General features: G+C 34.1%; 1 protein-coding gene across 1 annotated transcript in view; it reads left to right on the top strand.

Annotated features, from left to right (window-relative positions):
• DCC (DCC netrin 1 receptor) overlaps positions 1–12,101 on the top strand; it is a 727,087-nt gene that overhangs the window by 620,447 nt on the left and 94,539 nt on the right. The window contains exons 20-21 of the mRNA XM_029921550.1: positions 5,764–5,958; positions 10,880–10,912. Of these exons, the coding sequence (XP_029777410.1) occupies positions 5,764–5,958; positions 10,880–10,912 (228 nt within the window). The remainder of the gene's footprint in view (positions 1–5,763; positions 5,959–10,879; positions 10,913–12,101) is intronic.

Raw genomic sequence — 12,101 nt, 5'->3', positions numbered from 1 at the left:
CATTTTATTTTGCCAAATATTGCTGATAACATCAATGCCTAATTAAAGCATCCATTAGAAGCCTGTAATGTTAATTTAGTATGAAAAATATAATGTAGTTCTATCAGGGATTTTGCATTTAAATGATCACTTTAGGCTTTTAATAGATGTCTCCATAGCATATAATTATTATGAAAAATATTGTATAACTAAAAATGTGCACATTATAGTCTAATTAACTTGAACCATTGGGTTAGGCACATGTAAGAGTCACTCTTTTTTCTTCTTCTTCTCCTTTTTCTTTATTTTTTTTGCATACAAATGGATAGCACTATTATAAATTAACGAAGTATTTCAGCCATTCTGTGATAACAAAGATAAGCTTGGAAATTACAGTTCAGATGGTACACTTACTTTGTGTGAGTTACTTTCTGAATTTTCCAAAATGAAAAGATAATGTGAAAATTCCAAATGAGATTTAAATTTAAGTTGAAGACTTGTTTTCTCTAGGAAATTGCTCTTAGTGCAATAGCAAACAGAATTTTCATTTGAGCTGACAAATATGAAAAAAAGAAGAGGGATATTAAACCCCCCAAAAAATCTTATATTCTGAGTTGTCACTCTGCCAGGCTTTTTAAAACTGAGGCTGACTCATTCTAATTTTCTCCTGTTTCTCCTCAGTGTTATGATTTATTTTCATTGGTTCTATTTCAGTACTTTTTTAGATTTTGATTTGTTGACATGATGACTTTTTTATTATGTTATAAACAGTTATTTATAAGCATATGGCAAGTTAATAGATAATAAGCTTAAAAAGAAAAAAAACAGAATAGAAGTCTAAATAAAAACAAGTTCTGATGGAAAAAAATATTTTTTGGTAAAGGATAAAAGAAGTCCTATCCTATCCAAATTCTCCACTCTTATTTAAATGAATCTCATCAAATAGTCAATGTAAACAGTGAAATGTATTTTCAACTCTGAAAGGAAGCTTAATTTTGCTTTTTCAGGGAAAAAAAATGGAAGTCTGCTCCATATTAAAAAATGTAAATTATTCTAGCGATAAATTCTGTGTGCCAAAGTGACAGTGCATGTAGAAGAAATCTTCTGCACATATGTTATTAAAAGTTGTATGCTCGATATCCAGTCTCTCAGGTGGTAAAGTAAACGTATGGGAGACGATACTTTTTTTTACCTTCAAAAGTCTAGTTTACTTATTAAAAGTATCAAGTGGAGACATTTGACTCAACTCAACAGGGAGCAAAACCCTTAAGAGAACTTCTATTTTATACATATTTTGATTCTTTCAGTGAAATTACATCCAGGAAACCGGATGATGAAATATTCAAAATACCGTATAGCGGAGGGCCCAGATTTACTACACTCTGTTTTTCTTTAAAGTACGAAGGAAATGTGACCTCTTTTCCAGTGTGTCCGAGCATGTGTGTGCCAATGTGGAAGAGTGTGTTCACATCCTACCTTTCTTTGTTTTCCCAAGTCCTTGCATGTACACAGCAGTAGAGCAGGGTGGTTTAGACTCTAAGCTTCTGAAGGCGATACCTGGGTAAGTTAACTTTCCTAAGTTCACTTTCTCATCTATAAAATAAGGATAGTGACAGAACTTCTTTTGTAGAATGTAATAAGAAACTACTGAGAAATATCTCTGATGTCTAGTGAGAACTAAAGCAAATCAACTGTTATTATTCCCATTTGAAATCTGTTCTAGGGCAAGGCTTTACTCATGTTCTCTGCATGGAACCCAGGTCATCAATTTGTAAATATATGTACTTCAAAAAGATTAAACAAAAAAGAGGACAAAGAAGGAGATCCAGATTGTGCCAGTGCCTAAGTTTCTTGATTGGAAAGTGGCAGCTTAAAAATTTGTACTTAGATTTTCTGGAAAGAATGGTTCAAAATGAATTAAGCATTTATTATAGGCTTGGCATCCTGCTAAGCACTTAAGTATTATAAGGGATTCCATCTTCCTATTATTCCATTCTGAAAGAAAGAGACCAGAGGTTTCTAGGGTAAATGACTTTCCTAGAGTCAAGAAACCAAAAAGTTGCAGAGCTAGGATTTAAAACTCGTGTTCATACTCTTCACTATTACACTACGTTTTGCTCCAGCTTATTTGTATTCACTTGGTTCAAATCAGTGATTCTCAAATGATTTATGTTTTAATATATCTGAGAAAGGATTGAGCATGCTATATTTTAAAAGCTCTCCAAGTGGCTTTAATGTACAGCTAGAGTTTTGAAACATTGATCTAAATAAGTGCAGCATCCAGCATTATTCAAGATTAGAGACCACCATAGTTTTAAAAAAAGAGTTAGGTCTTCAAAGATTGTTTCCTTCCTTATCAGGACTATCCAAAGGATAGGATTATGTTATCTTTTTGTGTGTCATTTGATACTCTCGTCTTGTTCTTCTTTCTTAAATCTCTTTCCTCTTGATTTTTGTAAGATCACCTATACCTACCCACTTTTCTTTCCAATTTCAAGCTAGAGCTTCTTGGTATTATTAGCAGGCATTTCGTACACCATTGATTAAACAGATCTTCTTATTGTCTTTGTTACTTTATTTGAAAAAGGGCGTATAGGATAGCCAAGGTTTCAGTGAATACAAACTTATGTCTCTGAAATCTGTTCTCCATCCAAGGAATTTTAAATATACATCCTGCCTCATATCGTACATTTCCCCTTGCCTGTCTCATCGGCACCTCCTTCTATTCCCCAATCCTTCTCTCTCTCCCTTCGTTCTCTTTTTGTTCTTTTTTTTTTTTTGTCTGTCACGTACCATAACCAGCCAAATAATGATACACTCTTCATTCTTATATTCTGTAATAAGTTGTAAGCCACCCAGGATTGTGGACCCACCTGAGCACTCACTACCATTAGATGTGTCTACATAGTCTTACTCCCATCATTTAAAAAATTTTCGGGTTCACCCTGTTGCCAACATTGGAAATTTAGCCATCTTGACTTCTTCCTCTACACCCTGCTTCCCATATAAGCAGGAGAGAAAAATCTAAATGTTTATAATACAGGGCTGAAAATTCCATAAAAACAGGCTTCAGATTTTGATCAATGCTTTGTCTTCAGTATCAATATTCATGACACTTAGTAGGTACTTAATAAATATTTCTTGAGTAGAATAATCATTGAATTGTTATTAAATCTATTGTTTGACTTGAAGTCAAAGTTCCAGCTCTTCCAAGTATGACACTTCCTTAAGCTTTACTAATACTAAGAAAAAAGGAGAAAAGAAAAAGAGAAAGGAAGGAAGAACAGAAAAAAAAAGAATAAACTGATGGAGCATTTGCTACATAGTTACTCTATATAAGATAATATAATATGAATACCCACTATATTAGACCCTTAAAATGCATTACCTCACAGCACCTTATTTTCAGAAGAGAATATTGAGGCATACTTAGATTAAGCAAGTTGGACAAGGTTGCAAAGCCAGGAAATGATAGACCTATGGCTTTAATCCATAGCCTATTTCTTTTCTTCGCATTTTTTTTGCCCCAAAGAAGGAAGAAATGAGTCTGCCATTATATATCTATTGATATTCATGATTATCAGAATCAGGTTTTGAAAGAGGGAGAGTTCACACTGGGCTGAGTTCCTTGCTAGTAAGAATCACCTTGGTCTTCCTGGTACTTAGCAGGTGACCCATGGAAGGAAAACATTGATCTGTAGGAATAAGTACAGAAAAAGAAGAGAGGAAAGAGGTGAAATTGAATACTTGCTGACCCTTACCTTTTGAAATTATAACTACCTATTTGTCTAAGTAGTCAAAATGACAGATATATGATGTTACATTTTTTATGTATTTAGAAAAATGTGATTCTAATGTAGGATTGCCCACTTGAGTTAGCACTTCCAGGTCTTATCGCCCATCACAGGATATAGTTATTATTTGGCTAGTTATGGTGGGTAAGAGACAAAAAGAAGTAGAAAAAAGTAAGAGAGGGGCACCTGGCTGACGCAGTCGGTTGGCCATCTGACTCTTGATTTCAGCTCATATCATGAATCCAGGGTCGTGGGATCAAGCCCTGTGTCAGACTCTGCACTGAACATTCAGCCTGCTTGAGAGTCTCTCCCTTTCTCTCTGCCCCTCTCCCCCACTCATGTTCTCTCTCTCTCTAAAATTATTATTTTAAGTAAGAAAAAGGATGAAGAAAAAAACTTGGACACAGAGAAATGAATATATAGGTACAAAAAGGTTCTGGGAAACCAATGAATTTGTTCCAACCTGTGTGGAAATCTGTATGCTAAGACCTCGATACCACACAAACTCATAAATCCAAATGAACTTATGTGCTTTCTCAGGCCAATTTTTAGAGTTGATGATTAAAGAATGATATAGTAGTATGTTTCTATTCTTCATCTTAGTTCTCAAATTTACAAGAAAAAAGATAAAAGATAGGCTTCCCCATAAATATCAGGGAATCACTTCAAATACAATTTGGAATTGTCAGAAGCTGATGCTTGTACCTTCAATCCTACTTATTTGATGGCAGAATTTTCATTTGTAAATGCTTACTTGAATGCTTTTATAAAGGGAAAAAAAATCCCCAAAGCACAAAAAGGGCAAATATTTTATTCCCATTTGATAAATAAACAAAATCAGGAATAAATATACCTGACATGAAATGAAAATATGGTTTTTCAAATTTTCTGTGTCATCGGACACTTACAACAGTGCATAATTACTCTACAATTGCATTAAACATCATGAATGTAAAATATATGTGCTTACTGGCTAGAGGATTTTATTCAGTAGAGGATTTTATTCAGTAACTTTCTTTTTTTTATTTTTTAATGTTTTATATATTTTTGAGGGAGAGAGAGAGAGAGAGAGAGAGAAAGAATATGAGCAGGGGCAGGTCAAAGAGAGAGGGAGACAGAATCCAAAGACAGGTTCCAGGCTCTGAGCTAGCTGTCAGCACAGAGCCTGATGTGGAGCTCAAGCCCAGGAACCACCAGATCATGACCTGAGCTAAAACTAGATGCTCAACCACCTGAGCCACTCAGGCGCTCCACAGTAACTGAGTTTCAATACCTATTATGTGAAGTTGTGATCATGGGGGTTGAGTTATAAATGAGTTATAAACAATTTCTTTGCCCAGTGATATTTCACAATCCCTTTTGAATTATGGTCTTCCAATTTTAATATTACCCAGAAGGAGGATTCACACAAATCTTTGTAAGCTTTGCAGAATTCTTTACCTGGGTCTTTCATCTCTTACAGAGCTCTCTGCATTATCAGACATTCATATCTGCCGCATCAACATCTAAACAAATGCCAAAAATATACAGACTCCACATATCAACTAAAGCAGTGATTCCTGAATTTGTTTGAACACAGAAATCACCTGGGGTGCAGATTGCCAAGGTCACCATTAGCCTAATATGTTATCTATGGCTGTGTAACAGTATCACCACAAACAACACATATTTGTTATCTTGGTGTTTCTGTCAGTCAGGAATCCATGCAAAGAATTTATAGGCAGCAGACACCTTGTATTTTTAAATATGGCAGATATTTTTATTTTGAATGGTCTATTCGATTTTCAGATTCTATACATTGAAGCAATTATTTGTCTGATCCTTGCAATATCAAAAAAGACATTACTTGCCAAACTGAATACTGTAATTTATACATTGTGAACATATAATAATTATTGCAAATTATATTTGGGAAACATGAGTGTTTAGAAGCAGAAGTTTAGCGTGCGCTCAGTATACTAAATGAAGTTAAATTCATCTATTTACGCAGCTTACATCTTGTTTTATACCTTGGACAAGAACATACCAATTGATGACTGGATTATGGAAACAATCAGTGGTGATCGGCTTACTCATCAAATCATGGATCTCAACCTTGACACTATGTATTACTTTCGAATTCAAGCACGAAATGCAAAAGGAGTGGGCCCCCTGTCTGATCCCATCCTCTTCAGGACTCTGAAAGGTTTGAATCATTTTCTCATACAGTATAGCTTTTCTTTTTGTATGGGATTGTTGTAAAACAGTTATGGAGTCTGTGTTAGGATATGTCTTTGCCATCTCTGTTGGCAACATGACTCCAATGGACATTCAAAGTAAATTAATATGTACATTTTTGTTCTGAAAGCCAACATGTCATAGAAAGGTCTATTATGTTATCACATTTTCTGCCATCAGCACAAGCCAGGCATATTTAACTTGACTTTTTTTTTTTCATTTACAATCCTTGTGGAATTTTGTATTGATTTCATGTATATTGGTTCTATTCAAAATATAATAAAACTTTTTATCCATTTAATGTAAGGAAATAAAAATTAAAAAGCACTGAATTATGTAAATGTCATTCTACTGCCAATTTTAAATGTTTTCTTTGAGGAACTATTGTCCTTATATACAAAAAGAAAAGTTGATATGGCAAGACAGAAAATCTCGAACAAAGTGAATGCATTTATTTTAAGACCTCAGGTATCAACAAGAAAAAAAAAATCTTACAGTATGGTTACTAGAAGAAAATGCCCCCTGCTTGCAAGAATAAAAATAGCTACTCAATTCAAGCGTAGTTATATGTTCATAAAGAAAGACGGTTAAGGCCCAAGAACAGTGACTACATCAAAATAATCTTCATGTTAGTCCTTACTAATTTAGAACAATATTATTTTCTCTGGAAAACAAATGGTTTCAAGAGCCTCTGTCATTTAAGCAATTGAAAAAAAATTGAATGTTCCATAGCTGATACTGAAAGATGTATATTTAGGCATGATGTGTGTTGTTCTAAAGACAGGCTTAAAGACAGGCTTTTAAACCTGTGACTACGTTATGTCTATATATCTGGCTGAAAACTTGAGAATGCATGATGGCAAACAACAGAAAAATTAGAAAGAAGAGGACGGTTGACATTTTCACCCAGTTGGTTGACATATTAAAAGAAGAGTCTTAGAATAATTGTATAGTCCTTCAATTCCCCTCAGAAAGGTACCCTAATAAATAGTAGACTTTTGAATTCTGGCGAAGGAGCTAGCCATTCAAAGCTGGACTTGGTGACAGCTAAATCTGAAAGTTTGCCAAGAATACACAAACAAGCATTCAGACTAAGCCTCAGTGACACTTCTTAGCAACAGAGGAGAAGTTGGGGAGGGAGGCAGGAGGAAATGAGCTAATCTTCATCTCTCTGGGTATTTAGGACTTCATGTCTAAATCAGGTTCCACTCTAAACGAGCAATTGAAAGGAAACTGGTTCTTCATTTTGTGGGAGCATGAAATGTCACTAGGTACTGTTTCACAAATGCTTCGTCTTTATCTATAGACAAGTGCCAAATTAATTTCATGCTCACATCCTGTGTCAACTAGAAATCTCAGGGAGGATTTAAGACGATTTAAGGCATCCAAATGTATTAAGCAGCAGAGTGATGAGTTATCACAGGATTTACAGACCCACACTGATAACCATCCTGTAGATTATTTAATGAACTCTATCTCATCTGGTACTATTTACCTTAAGTGCCTTAAACTCATCTCTGAAATGTTCAGAACTGAGAATAAATTCAGGAATTTGTTATAATTGTCCACAAGCATTATTTCTAATATCTTGATTGGAATGTTTAATATTGTCTATCCTCAATAGGTCAATTAATAGTCAATTCAATTTTAAAACAAATATTACTCATGTAGTAAACTAAGTTTTAGATGTCTTGGTTGTGATTCTAAATTATTTGGAAATATTGATCTTGCCCATCTTTATCAATAATTGACACTGTACATGCATGTATTGTACATGTTACGATGACAAATGTTCTAAGTCAAATAAATTACTCATAAGAGATTTACTCATAAATTGCTCACTGGCCACAGTGAACCAAACCTATATTAAAGACATCAGATCATGCTACTGCTCTCTGATTTAAGATCTTCAGTTTCCAAAGCTGCTTCAAAACATAAGGCCTCTGTTCATCAGAATGTAACTTTGTTTGACAGCAAGAAAAGCTCACATGTTGTCTTGAAGCTGAGAAAGCTCTCAGTAGTCTGCTGGGTAACAGGAAAGTGTTTCATTGCAAATCATGCCCCAGGCAGGTGTCTACAAACTTCATTCTTTCATATTCAGTCTTTGCAATGACAGTAGCATTTACTACAAGAGACTAGAGTTTTGTCTTTGGTTTTAGTCATCAGCAAGAGAGGTATGGGAAACTCAATCAGTAATCACTGGTTAATGAAAAGGGCATTTATAATTAAAAAGGGATTAAATTATAATACCCTTGTGTACATGCATGCATGTGGTACATCTGACTGTTTCTTTGGAATGTTAATTAAAAGAACCTTGAACTTGATTCTCTAACCACATAGGACTCTGCATTATACTTTCTCAAATACTCTCCACTAGGATGCCCATACACTGTGAAGCCTTTGGAAGAGGCATGTCAATCTCTGTCTATCACATGTGGTGTTCTGTCCGGTAAACCAGGCTTCTCCAGTTGGCCTGTCAAGGAAGAGGAAGACAGGATGCCTTTGCCAAAATAGACTAAAGTGGGATTCTGTGGAGGAATGGAGTCACACTCCACACACAAAAAAGCAGAGGCTTTGGCAATGAAACGGCACTCAAGTATAGTCTGTTCTTTGGACATCCTTAATTGTCAGACTGAAACGTGCATCTTCCCATCCAAGGGTATAGAACTGAAAGTTCCATACCACAATAGAAAAAAAGGTTTAGTCTAAAAATTATTTTTTTACAAAGCACAAGATTTTCTTGACAAATGACAGGAGCAAATAAAAAGTCAAGATACAAATTATGATACTTTTAAGCCATTATTTGTCTTTCATTAAAAGTAACTCTTAGGATATATTTTATCCCTAATGGGAAATACTCTTTAGTTGGTAATTTTTCTTGAGACATTCAAATTTCTCAAGTTATATCCAATCCAGATTACTAAAAGTGAAGCAAATCCAGAAGATAATAATAGGATGACATCATTGCCCATAACATATATTTATTTGTCACTTGATAAAAATGTCCTTAGACTATAGATAATGCATGTGTATAATTAAAGACAAAGGGGAGAAATGAAGAAAATGAGGCAATATTGGTTTTTTTCTTTTATTGATGTTATTCCAAACATATGTCCCCTAAATATGAGATGCTGATTAGTGTAGTTTCTCAAATGTATCCTGTTCTGGCTATCAAGCTTTAGTCTTTCTGGATTGTGTGGTCACATATGATCTTGACATATTCTTCCTCATTCTTACCAGAGACCTGGTGTGGCACTTCCTACAACATAGTGTCCTTCCTCAAAAACTACACAAGGATCTCAGTAAAAATCCTATCCCTTTCTATAAACTACAGATAATGCAATTGCCTATCAAAAGCACTTTTCATCAACAATCCCCTAAGACTATAATCAAATGTATCTTGAGAAGTTATTATTCTTTAATGGGAAATAGGAGAGAATATTAAGAAAAAAATTAAGTTGTGATGATTAGACTCAGAAAGATTAGGATAGAAAACCTGGTGAATTAGAAAAAATGTTTGTTAAATCTGGAGGAGCTAAAATGACATTTATAAAACTTATTTAAAGCTGGTGGGATCTTAATATAATGAGCACTCTAGTGTGTATACCATTTTCTAAAGAGTCATTCAGCGTTCAAAGTCTACTACATATTAAGATACCTTTCCTGGTCTATTCTTATTTTATAGAATTTGTCTACATATTATTTTAAAATGAAAGGAATGAAATTATTTTAAAAGTGATAAGAAATGTGTAACTAAGTTTAGACATTTGTCCTTCTGTAATGTGAGATTCATAAATCCTGTTCATCTGAAAGGGGCTCTTAAGTATTTCCATTCTATATATTCTTATGGGCAATTATTTATGTACCTTCAATTGGTAAAGGAAGGACCACTGCTTCTAAGATATTTGCTTTAAGTTATTTTTCAAGCAACAATGATGGATTTGCTGGAGACTGCTACCCAGAATGAGAGATCTAGAGTGCTTAGGTTATAGGTTGCTGCCATGGAAACACTATCGTATTTCTCTCTGTGTGAATTTAACTGAGACACATAAAAAAGCAAACAACAAGTGTAGTAACCTACCCGTCAAGGTTTAGTGCAGTTGAGCTCAATAAACCCAGAAGACTGGAAGCTCAAAGAAACTCCACTATAGGGGAATAATTCTAGTTGATGGAGATTAACAATGATCTACCTTGGTCAAAATGTCACATCACAATTTTATAAAAGCAATGACACCATGGATTTACCTCCTACACAGTTATATTTTATTATGAGAAAAGAAGCCATCTTAAATAAATTTAGAGATATTTTTAAATTTAAAAAAAAGTCATTTTCAAGAACATTATTCATAATGTGCCTGAAGTTGTGAGCAGGCAGGAGTTTTCTTCCCAAGATCTAAAAACTTATCAAATCATTTAGATTAAAACATATTTATTATATTCTCTTATTTTACCCCATCCATGTGGAAATTAGTTATCTTGTTGAAAAAAAAAATAAAGACAAGAAAATAGCTTCTTTAGCTTATTTAAAACATATGGGTGATAAGTACTTGGTAATTGCATGCATTTTTTGTATGTATTGTATTTTAATTAAGCTTAAATATTATGATAATTATTAAGCTTAAATATTATGATAATTATTCTTGAGTTGAGGTGTAGAGGAATAAAACAAATAACATTTTTAAGAACATGTATAGCAAAACTAGTATTTTCATATTTTCTCCTTTACTATTTAATAGAAATAATCACATCAACTGTGGTTCCTTATCAACTTTATTTCAACATGGCGTTGGCCTTGATATGGAAACTTGCTAACAAAACTGTTGATTTGAAGTGTCAGCTTTCTTCCTAGGAAATGTCAGTGTCTAATAATATTTCTTTCTCCCCCACAGTAGAACATCCTGACAAAATGGCTAATGACCAAGGTATGGTGGCTCAATCTGTCATCCTTTCTCTCCATGAATCAATTCTATCTGTTAGGAATGTCAGTCATTATTTTGTATTCCTTTTATCACCTGGCCCATACACCTGATGAAGCAGACACTGGCGTGATAATTAATCTTGTTAATGAAGTTCTGTTTGGCTGAAGCTGCAGGTCTGTTGGGGAAGATGTAAATTTTCTTGAGAGGAAATTGTTTTGTCTCTATTCTGAAGGACCAATTAAAATGTCAAGCTTCTTTGTATGAAATAAATTTTTAGTCTCTGTCTGCACTTCTGAATAATTCACATTAAGTATAATTAAGCTCAGCATAATTTTCAAGCTGCTCTTACACCCTTTCATGAGCTATGGATTAAAGTTCTATAGCGCTACAGAGAAAAATAGTAAATCATGTGTGTTTTTTTCCTATGGTGAGCTTCATTTAATAAATAAAAACAAAGTTAGGACAACTTTCTTAGAGCATTACTATTGTTCATTTTGAAGTCAGAGGGCTTTCATTCCATGAATCAGATGCTGGTTTGATTCAGAGTATTTTATTCTCCTTCCATTCCTTTGCTAAAAGCTGATTCATGTAGAGAAACAGGCATGGTTTTTACACAAAGGAAAATGGAGATCAATAAGAGTTATCCACCAATTCCCAGGTAGATATGACTTTGCTATTACCATGATTTACAGACTGATAAATTAGGATTTCATTATTTTTACCCCAAAGAGAATTAGTAGAGAATTCTAGAGGAGAACAAGAACAGTTTACGTGTTATATTTTCTTCAGCATGTTATATTCTATAAAGAAGGGGGAGTTTGGAAGTATTTGCAACTGGTTGTCAGCGATGTTAGTATTTCTTGGCTCAGGGTCTCCAGTTTGTATATTTTGTCTCATGCTCTGGATGTCCACTGTCAGCGGAACCTGCATACAGACATCAAGTCTCAGAAGGCAGTATCTCGTAAGATTGGAGGAAAACATTCTTTTCAACAAGACTGCATTTTAATGTTTGAGTATTAAGCATCAGGATGATAATACTATCATACGATTGTCTACATAGTGTAGTACATAGTATTTTATTTAATGATTCTGTCTTCAGTTTTCTCTCTTCTGATTCCTCACATCATGCCTCTGCTTCAGAGAACATGGCTAGGACTTCACACATGGAGTAATAAAGATGAAGCAATATTAG

Source organism: Suricata suricatta, chromosome 14, assembly GCF_006229205.1.
Source record: "Suricata suricatta isolate VVHF042 chromosome 14, meerkat_22Aug2017_6uvM2_HiC, whole genome shotgun sequence".
NCBI lineage: Eukaryota > Metazoa > Chordata > Mammalia > Carnivora > Herpestidae > Suricata > Suricata suricatta.
The sequence above is the reverse complement of the archived record's forward strand: the minus strand, read 5'-3'. Positions and strand labels throughout refer to the sequence as shown.